Source organism: Temnothorax longispinosus, chromosome 11 (genome assembly GCF_030848805.1).
Source record: "Temnothorax longispinosus isolate EJ_2023e chromosome 11, Tlon_JGU_v1, whole genome shotgun sequence".
NCBI lineage: Eukaryota > Metazoa > Arthropoda > Insecta > Hymenoptera > Formicidae > Temnothorax > Temnothorax longispinosus.
The window spans coordinates 19,886,741-19,903,556 of record NC_092368.1 but is presented as its reverse complement, the minus strand read 5'-3'; the positions used below and the strand labels follow the sequence as shown (position 1 = coordinate 19,903,556).

The 16,816-nt window shown below is 34.4% G+C and overlaps 3 protein-coding genes across 3 annotated transcripts; 1 reads left to right on the top strand and 2 right to left on the bottom strand.

The window, feature by feature from the left end:
• Positions 1 to 1,630: 1,630 nt before the first annotated feature.
• Positions 1,631 to 4,729, bottom strand: LOC139821437 (uncharacterized). The gene is made up of 3 exons (XM_071792437.1): positions 4,464 to 4,729; positions 2,032 to 4,268; positions 1,631 to 1,768 (listed from the first exon to the last, which is right to left on the bottom strand). The coding sequence occupies exons 1-3, from the start codon at positions 4,727 to 4,729 to the stop codon at positions 1,674 to 1,676; spliced, it is 2,598 nt and encodes an 865-aa protein (XP_071648538.1). The 3' UTR covers positions 1,631 to 1,673.
• A 641-nt stretch (positions 4,730 to 5,370) lies between these two features.
• LOC139821808 (uncharacterized) lies at positions 5,371 to 7,408 on the top strand. Its single transcript, XM_071793140.1, has 4 exons — positions 5,371 to 5,594; positions 6,272 to 6,439; positions 6,683 to 6,806; positions 7,005 to 7,408. The coding sequence occupies exons 1-3, from the start codon at positions 5,584 to 5,586 to the stop codon at positions 6,765 to 6,767; spliced, it is 264 nt and encodes an 87-aa protein (XP_071649241.1). The 5' UTR covers positions 5,371 to 5,583; the 3' UTR covers positions 6,768 to 6,806; positions 7,005 to 7,408.
• Positions 7,409 to 7,974: 566 nt separating this feature from the next.
• LOC139821807 (retinol-binding protein pinta-like) lies at positions 7,975 to 11,890 on the bottom strand. Its single transcript, XM_071793139.1, has 6 exons — positions 11,544 to 11,890; positions 9,978 to 10,202; positions 9,374 to 9,533; positions 8,970 to 9,075; positions 8,488 to 8,854; positions 7,975 to 8,322 (listed from the first exon to the last, which is right to left on the bottom strand). Exons 1-6 carry the CDS (start codon positions 11,722 to 11,724, stop codon positions 8,249 to 8,251), a joined length of 1,113 nt encoding a protein of 370 aa, XP_071649240.1. The 5' UTR covers positions 11,725 to 11,890; the 3' UTR covers positions 7,975 to 8,248.
• Positions 11,891 to 16,816: the final 4,926 nt, after the last annotated feature.

Sequence of the window (16,816 nt, the reverse complement as noted above, 5' to 3'; positions counted from 1 at the left end):
TCCCCTTAGAAAGAGACGAAGAGTGAGTTTAATCGGAAGATCAAGATTAATCAGAGACTGTGAAATCGGCCTGAGGATACAAGATTCATTTTTCATAAGAATAGAAAGTCAAAGTAGATATAGTAGAATACTTGATTGAAAGTTCCAATTCGTGTGAGATTCTCGATTAATTAAATCAGCAACTTGATTCATCTAAAGAATTAAAGAAAAAAGACAACTTCCAATTACTTATATAAAAATTTAATCACAGGCGAATAATTGTGTATGAATTAAATAGGAAGGATTGGATTTCTGCAATAATTTGGACTCGATACGAAGATTTAGCGAAGATCGAGCATGGAAGTTTTAGGCGTGAAATTTGCACCGTTAAATGTACCTCTACAAAGAAGACTACAAACGTTAACTGCCGCGATATGGATATTCATCACCCTTTTCGGTGCTTTTTGGGGTTACATAATCACGGCTTATCTTCTACTCTACACAGAAACAATACGTTACTTCCTGGTACCGTACTTCCTCTGGATGTATTACGATTGGGACACCTGCTATCGTGGCGGTAGAAGGTAATAATTCTACTAATCACACTATTAAAGTAACCGACACTGTGTACAAATAAAAATTTTGACAATTGCTTGAAGACAATTAATGCAGTACAGTAAATGAATAAAAACTATAAAAAGTCTGTTGTGACATTTATTGAATGTTATATAAGAGAATAATATTAGCCGCGCGATAAAAAAAGTGTTTATAGAAATGATTATTGATGAATTATTAATGTTTAAGAACTAACTATGTCTTATATTTCAGTGAATTATGGACAAGAGTGGTGAAAAAGAACGTATTCTGGCATTATTTTTGCAATTATTTTCCGTTAAGATTATAGTCCGGGAGCCAGCGACCTTTTTCAATGACCAAAACCACAAAAGCTGAAAATTTTTCTTAAGCTTTATTTGGTATCACTAGTAAGTGAATGGACCTCCAGCTGGCGCACTTCCGGGGGGTGTAGCTGCGGCAGCCTCCCACACACGTAAAATAATAATAAAAAAAAACTAATACCGCAAAAGCTGAAACTTTGTTAACATGTTGATTATGTTACAATTAAATGAAAAAACGTATCCAGCCGAATTTAGAGTGGGGGATTATGCCCCAGCTTTTCACGTAAAGAAGTGAAAAATATGCTCTGAGTAAACTGATACCGCAAAAGCTGAAATTTGGTAAACTAATAGTTAAGATAATAACTTAAACGAAAAAAACATCCAGCTTTATATTTAGTAGGGGTAAAGTGCCCAGCTGATGCAGTGAAAGATGCTGCGCATCGATATGCGTGCGGGCGCGTTGCATCTTTGACTGCATCAGCTGGACACTTTTCCCTCACTAAATATAAAGCTGGATATTTTTTTTGTTTAACTTATTCAGTTAACTATTGTATTACCAAATTTCAGCTCTTGCGGTATCAGATATCTATACTTTTCTCATTAGACACAGCGCGTCCATGCAGTTATTGGATGATATATACGTATAACTTTTCTGCTCTAAAGGAAGATAATAAAAAATGTTTACTATTAATTATTAAAAAATTTTTTTAGTATTTATTTAAAAAAATATACTAAAAATAAAAAATAAACATACATAGTGTTAATACGCGTAAAGTAATATAATAATGTACAAATTTTTTAGATTTCGCCTTCTTCGGATTCATCGTCATCGAACTCATTATCGCTTTCGTTATCGCTGCAATTGATGTCGATCTGTGAAATATCTTCACCATCTGTAAACATATATAATAATAATATATTAAAAGACATAGATGATAATTATATAAAAACACGCGAGAGCAAAATTTTAACGCAAATCAGATTATTAACTATAAAAAAAGTTTACATGCTATACGAAATTGTTATAAATATTATTCAATTTTATTTTAAAATTAAAATTATATAGATAAAATTAAAAAGAAAATAATCAAAAATTTACATTGAAATAATTAAAAAAAATAATGAAATGAGAGAAATATATCAGTATTATTTTAACCTGTTCTACTGTTTTGGTCATCATCGATAGTTATATCTCCAAGGGAAGAGGGTAGCTGCTCACCCTCGAACCATTTGAAAAGATATTTTCCCTCCTTCTCTTCCCAGCCAAAATCAGTCGGATGTAATGCCGTTGGAACCTGAAGATGAGCGTGTGCCCAAATATTTGCTATATATGTTGTCCGCAGCAAATGTTGGTGCAGCTCAATTTTGCAGGGAGGCAGAGCTGATCCGTCGATATTATTCTTCAGTAAACGGAATATGTCATCGTTTCGTACAATATTGTATGTCTTCAAAAATGTTGTAACTCGTGCTTCGTTGACTTTGTTGATTTTTTTGAATCCATACATACGACAAACATATTCTTCTGTATTATCAAACGTACTCTGCAACTCGTCGTCAGGTGCGTTGCTTAGTTTGATAAAACTATCGATATATATTTTAGCGATAGCGAGATCGTAAGTAACTTGCATATACTTTTCGCCGCATTCCCTAGCAACCTGTTGACTCTGCTTCATAGTTTCCACAACAACTGATTTGCTCGTCGGTGAGGCGTTAATTGTGGTTAAGTAGCAAAGCTTTTGCGTTGGAGCTGTGTCCTTGTAGATCAAGCTATTAAAACCAACCCACATCGGTGTTTTGGGTACTTCAAGGTAGTGGGAAAGCATGAACGCGAAATTAATTTTTTGTAACCATTCTGAACTCGGGGTTGTTAAATCTGATGAAACATCTGCAGGCTGTAAACGTTCGTGAAGTTTTGGTGTCTTAGTGTACGGTTCTAACTCGTGAGTAATTGCGTCGAAAGTCCGCCTTCGTTTATTAGATTTTTTGGAAGGGCCTGCTGTACTTATTTCAGCGCTGTTGTCCTCATTATCATGCTCAATAGAATTATCAATATTTTGAAAAATGATACCCACGGTGTCGTGCAGTGTGTCCTTACCGGATATCTTTGTCGCATCGACGAATCGATCGAAATTATTAAATGCGACACCAGTGCATAGATTTCTTGAACGAATGATGCCTTCAGGACAAACATCAGGACGCATGCTAGAAGTAAACGTGGTTTCAGTCTCGATACCCTCCAGACTTGTGTAGCTACAGCAGTGGCCATATCGGTTGATAATGTTAACAATCTTCTTGCTATTTGTTAAACTTTTTAGACTCATACCAAGGCATATATGTTTCGAAGGTTTTATTCGTCCATTCGACACTGCATATATGATATCCTCGGAAAAAGATTTTGCTAATCTATTTCTACTGTCGCCGCGCTTACGACGATGATTTGGCCCACTAAGTAAATTTAAATAAAAATCAATTAAGTTCTCTGGAATGTCACACTCTCCTTTGATTAAATCTGCAGAGTTGAGCTGATCTGGCAATTTGTTTTGTTTGACATTCTGTATTTCCTGTCTTAAAATTAATGCTGCATGCAATAAAACTTCCTTTTTTTCGATGCGATGAAATTGTTGTTCTACGACAACGCCTTTGTAAGGTTTCACAAGTTTTTTATTATTGTGCGACACGATGGTTATTTTTTTTGAAAATGTAGCTAGAAGACGATTTTCTAGATGATACGGCTTCGTCGTATATGCATCTGTGTTTGCCTTGTGTCCTTCCAAATAATCTATAAATATTGTGTTCAGATACGACAGGAAAAACGACTGATTTTTGGCGATGATATTTTCTGACACAAATTTACATACTTCTTCATATGCTTGAGAATGAACATCACGAGCTGTATGCCACTCTGTCCTTGGCTTCTCTTTACTTTTCTTCGATACCGCTGTATTTTCGTATTTTTTTCGGCATATCGTATGATAAAATATTAATTTGTCTTCTAACGCCAAGTTATGCAATTTTTGAACAAACTGTATATCGTTCAAGTCCATTGCAATTTGCTGTATAGTTGATAATGCTTTTTCCTTCTCTAATAGATGTAATTGTTGCTCCCGGCCTTGACGTTTTTTCCTATTTTTATCACAAAATAAACAAATAGGATTATGTGATGCCTCTTGAACAATGCCAGATACGTCAACATTGTCAACTACAGCCACATCGTCTGGATCAGTGGCATCCTCGCCCCCAGCAACATCGTCGCCTGCGTCGACATTTTCGCGTTCAGCTTTCTCGTTTTCAGCATCAACCTCACCTTCTCCTTCAACTGCAGCCTCACCTCTACCGCCATCCACGCCTTCAATAACACCCTCGTTTCCAGCGGCATGCTCGCCTTCCACAGCACTGTCGTGAATAAAAAATAATTTTATAATAAATCATGCATGCATAATATAGAAAAGAGTAATGTACTAGAGATAATGTACTAATGTATTAATGTAAACAAAAATTTTTACAGAATGTAAGATCAAAATTAATTTTATAATCTTTAAGGAAAAATATTTTAATTACACTTATTTATCTTATAATAGAAGCACTTACTCTGTACTTGAAGATGAGGATGCCTGCTTTTTCGGATCATATCCTCTCTGTTTGGGCGGTAATGCTGTAAAACGGTTGTGGCACTGACTGTGATAAACTTGAAAACTGTTCGGCTTTTCCGGCAACACAACGTTCGAGAAAGCCAAATCAGCGTGTTTCCGAATTTTTAATATGGCTATACACTTCTTTAACTTGTCCGCATCAAAAAGATTTAATTTTCCGCTTTTTTTGGAGCAAAATACGCAAAACGGATGTACGTTAGACATTGTCGCAGCTCCGATTGGTACAAGTTCAACGGTCGCACTAGATAGCTTGGCGTCACTCTGGCAAATTCGGAGCATAGAGACGCCAAATTTGCTAGTGTAAATATTTACTAAAACTCTTTAAATTCAAGAACTTGTGAGATAGTATAATAACGTCTGCATGGACGCTCTGTGTTTAATGAGAAAAGTATAAATATCTGATACCGCAAGAGCTGAAATTTGGTAATACAATAGTTAACTGAACAAGTTAAACGAAAAAAATATCCAGCTTTATATTTAGTGAGGGAAAAGTGTCCAGCTGATGCAGTCAAAGATACAACGCGCCCGAGCGCATACCGATGCACAGCGTCATTCACTGCATCAACTGGGCACTTTTCCCCCACTAAATATAAAGCTGGATGTTTTTTTCGTTTAAGTTATTAACTTAACTATTAGTTTACAAAATTTCAGCTTTTGCGGTATCAGTTTACTCAGCGCATATTTTTCACTTCTTTACGTGAAAAGCTGGGGCATAATCCCCCACTCTACATTCAGCTGGATACGTTTTTTCATTTCTTTATAACATAATCAACATGTTAACAAAGTTTCAGCTTTTGCGGTATTAGTTTTTTTTTATTATTATTTTACGTGTGTGGGAAGCTGCCGCAGTTACACCCCCCGGAACTGCGCAAGCTGGAGGTCCATTCACTTACTAGTGATACCAAATAGAGCTTAGGAAAAATTTTCAGCTTTTGTGAAATGACTAACTCTAAACGGTCGCTGGCTCCCGGACTATAACTACGGTCTACGGTCTACGGGAGTATTCTGCCGGATTGTCGTTTGTGGAATGGGACGCGGTATTCATTTGCGATTTCTTCATGGAGAACTGGTATGAAATAAAGTTATTCCTTTATTTATTTTCTTCATTTAATTATTTTCTTTCTATTTTAATACTCCCCAAGGAGCGCCAATGCGCGTATAATGCGCTTTGAATGTACATTAAACTTTGCATTAAATGCGGATATTTGTCCCGCATTATATGCGCATTTAATGCATATTATGGAAGCGCATACCAAAAAGTGCACCTACGCTCATTGATCAAGGAGCCCAATCGAACAGCTAGTGAACTCTGTACTATATAGGAATTTTTCTTCGTGCCCAGCTTTTAAGCATTGCTGTGAGCACATTCCAGTACAGCTATCACAGAAGAAAAAAGCATTCTTATTTAGAGAATATCTTTATTTTTGACATGATAAATGTCATTTATTTAAAATTTAATTTATTTAAAATTTAAAACTTAAATAAAATGTCCCATAATGAGTCAGAAACTACTCATTTAAATATTTTATAAAACCTGTCATTTATAAATTAAATGCTCAATTTACATTAATTACGCATTTAAATGTGCGCATTTTGAACCTTGTTTTGAACACACAATTAATGTGGTTTTGAAGCCAATGCAATTGTAGGCGCATTAAAAGCACGTTATACGCGCATTGGCGCTCCTTGGGTCTTATATTACCGTTAATATTGTAATTAATTAATGAGTTAATATATTCGGTGTAGGTTGTACGAAACATTCATGTTGCAAAAAATTTCCGAACATTACGAAACAAAGCAGCCATTACCTGCGGAAGCTATCGAGAGCATTAAAAGAATGAGGTCGCACTTGGCCGGTTATAAACTTTGCAAAGAACTTTACTTGTCACATTTAGATCTGGAGCTGCATTCCAGGTGAGCATCGATCTACAAACCTCCGTTAAATTCTAATACACATTCTAAATTCTGAATTTCTTGCCAAATTATTTAAGAGAAACGTAATTACATTCATTAAATATTTACATCTTATTACATTATTACTTACAAAGTAAACAAAATATTTGCTATTCTTTCAATACAATTATTCAACGACTCGATATTTTGAAATGAAATCAGTCTTCTTATTTAATTATTGAAAAATTATTGAAAAATTTGCAGTGGAATGTGTTGGGTGCCTATGATGAAACGCTTGTGGCCAAAAATTGCCTCTCGAAAAAAGGGACGTTCATGTTTGCAACTTTGAAGCTATATGGAGCAGTAATTGGGCGGCCGCGTATTTCAGGTATTGCAAGATACATACATCTATTTTATATAGATTGAAAAATTGTCGGAAATTGATTTTAATTTAAAATAGATATACAATTGTTATCTCAAATTGCAAAATGTTCCTATTAATAAAATAATAAAAAGTGGTTTGTTATTTACAATTGTTACTAGTAGCTCACATTGCACAAGCACTGATTGAACTGTTAAATTGCAGCAAAGTTTGGTTCGAGATGATTGCTGCCGACTTATACACGGCTTTCCAAGAGGTCAAATCCAACAAATATTGCAGCAGAAGGAGTTGGATGCGAGATTCCGTAACACATTTTTGTCCTTGGGCGGCAGTTATCCTGCTGCTGAAGTATTTAAAAAATTCAGGGGAAGGGATCCGAGCTCGCAGGCGTTACTGGACAATCTCGGGTTAACGCGAGCGACGAAGGAAATCAAGTGATGCAATTACATGATTAGATAGAATACTACTCTTCAAGAGTGCGCAAAAATAACGATGAATCCTGTATAGTAATAGATAATTGTTACCTCGATCTATACATAACATAGATCCAGGAATTAATTGAATTGTGAAGTGGTCAAATTAAGCAATAAATTATTACTTGTAAAATATTACTTGTAAATTGCTAAAAAAACGCGAGTTTTTGTTTAAATTAAATAGTGATATATAAAGGAGGTTAAATAATTTAAATAAAAAGAAATATTTAGTGTATTATAAACAAATTCCTTTTTCTTGGTACCGTGGTTTTTTTAATCAAATGCTTATAGTATGCTTTCCCCGCATACTCTCTTTTCGTCTTAAATATATGTATGCTCGGATGGATTGTTATAATTAATACCTTTCTAAGAAAGCATATTATAAATTTATATAAATTTGGTTAAATTTTTAATTATAGTTTTAATATATTATTTGAATATTATTATTTCTACACATTTATAATTTATGTCATATTGTGACGGCATACCGTGCTTTGTTTCTGCTGCATTTCTACCATCACGTTGTACTGGCATATTGTGCTGGCAAAAACAAAGCTGAATGAGGACGCAGCGGAGCGGAATCTGCTGCAAATTCGTGATTGATTTTGCTGGCATACTGCTAGCATACTGCTAGCATTTTGCTATCTGGGGCTGTAATGCTATAATGCATAAAGAGGTGAACCTTCGCTATCGCGACGATAGTAAGTCCAGCTTATATATTTGCAAATTATCAAAGCGTATAATATTTATGCGCGCATGCAGCTCATATTTATCATAAGTTATGCGTCACATGGCAGCATGCTCTTTGTAATTTGTATGACCTTTAATGTCATTATCGTGATTAATCAGCATCAGCAATTATAATGTGTGTCATAACTCGATGGAATAAAAAAAATGCATCTAATCGTACACTATAAAGAACGAACATTTAATGTCGATACTAAAGCTATTGCTCCAAAATAATATTCGATTTTATCATTCAATTTTATCATTCTCATCATCGTGCCTAAGCCAGTCGCAATTCTCTTCAATCAGTTTCTTCCAATATTCTGCAATAATAAATATTTATATTACATATACGTTAGTTTATATGAATCTAGATTTATGCTTTCATATATATTTTAGATTACAATGAACTCTTATGTTTGCTTAACAACATTTTTTATCGTCCACTAAGCGCGCCACATTTATTTCCTTTAATTTATTACAATTACCTATTAATTTCTGCATTGTATCACCAGTGCCGCCATATTCGACGGGCAAAATCTCAGCGGGGATATCCTCGAAACACTCAAGCGTATGTGAACAAACGTGAAATCTGTTTTTTATCTTTTCGGTCATAAAAGATTTGAGAATCCTCACAGTAACATCCAAAAATGCCGGGGCATTGAATAGTTTAATTTTGTGGTATCTCATAGGGTAGCAGCTTTGCCACATGTGGACTATATTCATTAATACATAAGGTCGGGCTTGAAAAATTTGTTGTATGGTTGGACTGGTCACGTCTATTAATAATATGCAACCGTACATTGATGCTGCGGGATAATATTTCATTGCTACTTCTATCGCTATCATACAAATCTAAAAAGATCGCCCATGAAGAAATAAATAATTAATGATTGATAATTGGAAATACTTCATCGCGACGACAATTGCCCATAAATTGTTCGAACATTATAATATTCCAATATTTTACCTTAAATATATCCGGCACTTGGTGTCTTCTCGGATCATGCAAAGTGATGCGCATAATAAATATCAACCTTCCTTGACTATCTGGCTTCCGCAGGGGCAAACATATTCTAAAAATGAACAAAATATTTCAGAAATCTTCGAAAAAATCGAAATTTATTTTAATTTTAATAATGCATTTAGTATTTTCGAAAATTTTCAATAAAATATTTTTCTTATTGTTAGAATATAATAGAAACAAAAAAAGAAAATTACCAATAATTTATCATTAATTTTATGCAAGATGTTATTTTTAAAATTGAAGCTGCAATTAGTGAAGGGTTCTGTTATGTATCCGAAATAGATAAAGAAGATTAAAAAATAATGAAAAACAAAATTAGATTAATTATCCGAAATACTGTTTGTTACCCCAAATCAAGCAGTTCCTGCAGTTCTGGTCGAAACGGATCTTTATTCAAGTACCATTCTGGTAAATTGGATCGTTGCTTATAATAATTTCGTATCCTGATCTTAGTTTTCTCAAGATTAAACTTACACACTCTCAAAAATCGCAGAATGAGAAAGTCATCTGTGTACACATTAAAGAATCCCTTTAACTAAAAGGCTATAATTGAAACAGTGCTAAATCAGGTATTATAAATTAAATTTTATAAATGCGTGCCAAGAGATGAGATGGGGATTTTTAATTAATAGAAGATTTAAATAAAGTTTTGAAAAACATTTTGGCTTACAAAATGGCAAAATGCAATAGTGCGATAACGAACTTTGTCATGTAGATCTTTTATCGAGTTACTATTTTTCATCATTTATTATTATTTGCCGAAACTTTTTCTCTTCATTGTCAGACACAATTTGTTACATTATTTTTTGTTTTTCTTTTCTTTTACACGATCAAGAATGAATTCGAAGAGCTAAATATTTGACGTGTAAATAAGTTGTACTGCCGAAGTAACGAGCCGTAATTGAATTTCAACAGGCCCCGCGCCCGTAGGATCGCTGATGTCATTTTTACCGATTCGTATGCGCAGTTCGTTCTCGATCCAGCGTTTGATCTCCGCGACAGCGTTCTCTCTCGTTTCGTCGGTCTCGTTCAAGCTTGCTGCTGCATATTTTTTATCATCTTCAGTCAGCTCTTGTGGAACATGAGGCACAGCGTCATCGTTGCAAGTGCTCGCCATCGCGATGTTGGTAAAAGTTGATGAACGCGAAGCCTCGTCCACCGAAGAAAGACCCGTATCTACAAATTACGTAGATGCACTGTCACGTGTAAGATAAGACAAATGCAACAATGTTTAATGTAATGTGTTATGTAACACGACAAATAACACGGAACAATCAAATACAATCAAATTAGAATAAATGCCATTTTCGGTCCGAGCTTAGAGAGATCTTTGATAGCTGAATATAAATTTCCGTGCATGTATATATGTATATGTATATTTCAACTTATTAAACTGCGCGCTGATCACTTTCGAACTTGAAACACACTTTATTGTTGGAACAATGGCCCCTTCCTCCTCGTAATTAAAACGATACGATTTAACTATCTAAATTACTGTAAAGAATTTTAATTTCTTAATCCGATTGCAACACCTATATTAGATCTTTTAAAAAATATGAATAGACGAATATAGAAAACGGGCTAACTAAGAACCAAGCGCGGTAAATGATCCATGAAAGTTTTATTTTTTTCTTTATTTTACATATCTTTCAATTTTTACCCGCCGACAAATTTAGTCAAGGCCCACAGTCAAGGTTGGAAGATATGTAAAATAGAAAAAAAATAAAACTTCCGCGCATCATTTACCGCTCTTGGTTCTTAATTAGCCCGTAAGATAAACTTATATTCAAAAATTATAATTATATTGTTATACTTATAAATTAAGCATATAAGATTAATAAGTTAAAATGTATGTCTAATTTCTAATTAAAGAGTTAAAATGACGTAAACAAAAATGAGTTCTAGTTGCAAAACGAATAATACAAATTTCTTTTCTTATTTTTCTAATTTCGGAATGCAACGAATTTTAATTAAAAGTTTAATTTCATACATCCGCTCTCGTGCATTATGCTCTCAAGTGTCTCTCTGTGCAATGAAAGAAAGAGAAAAATAATTTATTTTCCTCGAAACATAAAATTGAATCTAATTATATTTTGCTTGCGTACCAAAATACATATTATATACATTATGCACATTTCTGTGTTTTAAATGCAGATATTCTTTCTTGCTCCTTTGACTAATTGAAGATATAAAAACGATCGCTATATAAGTGAAAAACGTCTTGATAAAAATAGCAAAATACAATAATTGCGAGAACGAACTTTATTATAAAAAATTTCTATTCAGTAACTATTTACTATTATTTATTGACACGTTTACTCTCAATTCTCTTTTTGCTAACAAAAACGCCACATGTTACATCATTTTTTTTTTTTTTTTTTTTTTTTAAAGTAAATATATATCAGATGTCACGTCATATTTCCGCGGATTGAAGGTGACTTCTTTTTATCTTCGGAATTAATAAAATATAATTGTATTTCAACGCAATATTTCATGTGGGATCGTTGTCCGTTTTACCGTTACGTGCATGTAAGTCGTTCTTCTCCTTGATCCAGCGTTTAATTTCCGCGAGGGCGTTCGCTCTAGCCTCGTCAGTCTTGTTCAAATATGTCGCTGCAAATAACTTATCCGCGCTGGTCAGTTTTTCACGCAAAGCGTAACATTCTACACTGTCGTCGTGGTCACTTGTATTTGCCATCGTAATATCACGAGATGCTTCGTTCGCTCTGGAGAATAATTTACGTCTGAGAGCCGCAGAAAATAAGCAGAGATGCTCTGCCCATAGACTTTATATAGACCGGCCCCTGCCGTAAGAGCACGCGTCGTCTCTCTTTTAACGGCAAGGACGTTTGCGTAACGCTTGCGCAACAAAAGAGAAGGAGAACGATTTATTTTTTTCGGTAAAAGGCAAAATAAAGTATGGCCAAGATAAACTACTTTATTATTCGGTTAAAGTAAAACTAAACGATTTTTTTAATACAAAATTAAATACTTCCTGGCATTATTGAGCTTTTGGCAAAATCACTGATAAATCTTTCATGATAAAAAAGTCGGACGCGCCATACTTTAATGCGTGTTGCATAAAGAGATAAATCTGTTTCTGCAACGAGTAGTGTCTTATCTTCATTAGTATGCAGGTGCCGTCATTCAGTGATTTTGCTATCGTGACGATAGTAAATTCTGGTGAACTCGGAGGTCCCCCCGGTCTTTAAGAAAGGACCAGGAGATATGTCGGATTCTTAACGACTAAAACCCCCTATAGAATGACCTTACTCGGCACATACTGGGAATCTGGCACCTCTACTTTCATATGTGGAAACAATATTAAATAAATGTACAGAGTATTAAAAGTCAGAAATATGTAATTAATTACGTCGATTGTGAAACCCCACTTGTGCTACTAAGTTAACTCTCTATATGAATTCATAAAAAGTTAAATTTGAAATTTAAAAAAGTGTACAAATTAAAAGAAATAGAGTATTTTTTAATGCATTGTGATTATTAGCTGTCTACTATGTTTATCGTCTCGGTGTTTTTCTCTGCCTGAGCGTTTGGGTCGTTCACCCGGCGGTGACGAAGTCTATGACTACGATAGACGTAAGAGCCTATGTTTCATTCTTTGCCATCTGAATGTGCCGATGTAATCGCCACAATATAAATATACGATATGTGATACATATAATATATATAACCAGTAATGAACAAAGAATGGATTTAATCCAATATTATGGATAACATTTTTTAATGGCCCCAATTTCATAATTCCTAGTGCCCTTATAGGATCTTTATGGAAATAATTATTTTGCTTAACTTCATATTTAGCGGTTTGCGGGACATTTGAATTAAATATATAAATACGGATGAGGCTCAATACTGTCATCACTTTGCATTAATTTTTCGGCCATTTCTGTTTTATATTTCATAACAGTGGTCCCTTTTAATTTTTCCACAACAGCTTCTCTAACAGGATTTCTCAAATAACGTTTCCCGCAACGATTTTCTTCTCCCTTAATAAATTTGCATTTTATTTTAGTAATCATTTCTTCTTTATTATCTATAACGCATTTTATTATCAATCCACATTTGCACGTGCCATATGCGTATCCTGATTCTCCATTGCGTTCTAATTTATTTCGTTTAAAATGGAACCCGCCAGATAATTTTGCACATTCCCAAATTTGTTCACTAAATACCTGTTGCCATGTTCCGGGTTGCAATATTGTGTATTGTCGTGTAGAAGGAGGTCGGCCTTTTTCGTTTCGCCTGTATGTTTTGGTCATGATCATCGATGTAAAATCTTCTTTTCGCATTGTTACTTTAAATCTCAACACGTTATCCTTATCATTGTAAAGCCCTCCTTCTGATTCGTACAATGTTGATTCGCCAATTGATGTCTGAACGTCGATTCTTGAGGCACTTGATACGTCTGAAATTCTAACTTCCACATCGTGTTCTTGCTTAGGAGAAACAGGCGGCCGATTACATAATTTCTCTCTTATCTTATATCTGTTGCAAGTAACTAATGTGAGTAAAGATATCGATGTAATAACATTTTCTAAATCTCTTGCTATTGTTATCCAAATGCATTGTATATATATGATGTGCATATATGATCTATTGTTCATATCTAGTTATATTTGGAATTATATATGTCCATATATAATCATATATATTTATATATAATTATATATAATTATATATAATCTTTTTTTCCCGGGCTGTTGCTCTAACCCCTCGGAGCTCCGCAATGTGCAAGTTTCTAATTTGCACACTTTTTTAAATAATATCATAGGATTATTCTGTTGATGCTATATGGCCACTTCACTCAATATCCTTTGGAAATATTATTTAATGTTATATAATATTACTAGAATATTGTATTTGATGTTCTAAGATTATGCTTATATAGAATACCTACTACTTAATATTAAATAATATCATGCGCTTACAGGGTAAATAAATAAAAAGTTAAGAAAGAATTCTGGATACACATTCTAAGAATAATATTTAGGCAAAAATTCCTGAGCATTGTTTTCTTATTGATTTTAGAAGTCCTCCGAAGAAGATTTTCTTCCGTTTTTCCTCGATGTTCTCTCTCTTTCTTCCATATATGTTTCTAATTCCATCTTTTACAGGTCTAAAATCTAAAACCTGACCAGCTATCTGATCGTAGAAGATCTTCCAGAAAGAAATTCAGGCAGGTAGAAATAGAAAACCAGTTCTAACTAGCTCCACGGGATGAGATTCCCCTTTAATGGGGGGCTCCACGGGGCAGCATACTCCATGCTCTCTTAGTCTCTCCCCCACTTACTTTCTAACTCTACTTTCTCTAGGTACCTATCGGATTTTGAGTTATAATTCTGATATAAAGTTTCCTGTTACATTTACCGTCAAATTTAAAAATATCAGCTTCAATGGTCGAATTGTGAAAGAGACGCTCCTCCGGCTAGGCTGGGCCGGCCGGGCTGGGCGTCGCTTTCGATATACTTAATCATTGAGCGTCTGGAATGTGGTCAATCACAATAAGTCGTTTACAGTTCGTTTCTAAAAGACGGTTATTTAGTATTGTGGTTATTGAAGTAATTATCAATTTAATTACGCGTATACTATTACGGCTTTAGCCGATATGTGTGTCGATTGCATCGAGCATTTATATAATTAATATACACACATTTCTATTTTCTCTAAAAAACAATTGTACATGAATTAACAATATTTAAGTGCAATATCTGACAAATAACTGATTTGTAGCAATATACACAAAGTACATAGATTAAATAAATTTATATTTGAATCAACAAGATCGTATCAGCTGAATCAGAGCGAGAAAGAGAGAATAATATTCTCTCTCTCGCTTGCTCGGCACGTTGACCTTGGCCGCGGCCGCATTGTTTGTAAAAACAGGATCGCTGGCATGCGGTAGTTCCACTCGCTACCGCATACCACCGAGTCCGACAACACTAGGTATAGCTTTTTAATGACAGTGCCGGTATTGTTGCGCATATTATGTATGGTAAAAAGGCTGCGCAACGATACCGGAACTGTCGTTAAGGATGTATGGGTGACATCTTAAAGCATTAGCAAAAATCTAAAAATTTCATAGATTGTTCTATTATTACGTCTAAGTATCTGTGTAAAATTTCAGCACAATTCTCTTACTGGTTTAAAAGTTATTGTAATTAAGGATGTATTATTGGAGGTATTTCAAATATATTCAGAAAGTGCTGTAAATTGTTTCTAAATTAAATTAAAAATACTCTGTAAAATTTTGAAGTAATTGAAGAGTTATTTAAGTTTAAAGTTGATAAAATTAACATTATCCCTTATAGAGAATCGACATTTTTGCTGTAAATATAAATAAAATATAAATAAACCATTAAGATATTTTTTAAACTTTTTTTATGTGTAAAACATACATCATTGATATTGTATTTTAAGTTTCAAAAGTTTTTATAACAAAACAATTTTTTTAATTGTTTAAATAATACTAATTATTTAAATAACAAAAAATCATACTCAAACTGTTAACGGTAATCCCTTATTCTAACATATAAAAAATTTTGAGTTGTTTGACATACTTGCAAAGTCTTCTTTTATTGAAAGTTTAACTTTTAACAAGGACTATACATCCTTAAGGAGGAGTTATAAAATTCCCCTCTAATCAACGTTCTGCTGTCTAATTGTCCCACACATGATCCTATCGCAGTTCAGAGCTGGAATTTTATTACCCATCTCTCTCTCTCTCACTCTCTCGTTCTCTTTCCTCCCCTATCTCGCCCTCGCCTGCTCTTCCTGTTTCTTTCTCTCGCTCTTTCTCTCTTCTATTTCGTTTTGACCCGGCCTAGCATCTAGATTCCCTTCTTCCCCTCCGCTCCACGCGAAATATCTCTCTTCTCCAAATTCAACCTTTGATGCCCGTAAAAGGACTCCGCCGCTGCGAAGCTGTCCACTACCGCATCGTCTGAAAAGCAAGCGCGTTCCACCAGTTAACGTCTCTCAACCGGTTTGACCTTTATTGATCAAACTACAATCAAATCCCAAAATGGACCAAAATGTAGTGCGAAACATATGCGTAATGCAGATTCCGATGAAAACATTAAAAGATACATCAGTTATTAAGTGGCGCAAGAGTTTACGGAACTGTTGGGAATGTTGTCCCGCGTTACTAGTCGTTTCCAAGTCTTTGACTCGGGTGTAAACGGCGGCTCTATTGTGTTTAATGAAAGCGAAATGTTCCCGAAGTGCGGTTGCTAAGTAATTCATTGATCGGGCGAACCATACCGCAGATGCGTCACGATATATATTTGCCGAAATACTGAGTCTTTTTCTCGTGAGAGTGATACGGTTGTTTCATTATCTCAAAACAACCCACACACACACACACACACACACACACACACACACACACACACACACACACACACACAGTTAAGTTTCTTTTACTTGAACTACGATTACAAAAATGATGTATCAAATATCAAATTGATTTTCAAGATTCATCTATTATTCTATTGAAACATATCACGACTCAAAACTCACTTTTGGTGAGTTTTTCAACTGAAACACGAGTATAAATACGGGTCTTAATCTTCTAAAAAAAGTATCTTCTTCTTTTTACACAACTATGGGAATTGCAGAATTATATGTATGTATAAATATGTTACGCATATATTGCTTTATCTACTAATTAGCGCTTTATTCTGAGAGATATTTGGTAATGATGATACTTAAGTATAATTCATGATGTAAGTAATAATGAAGAGACACAAATGCGGTTACATGTATTAACG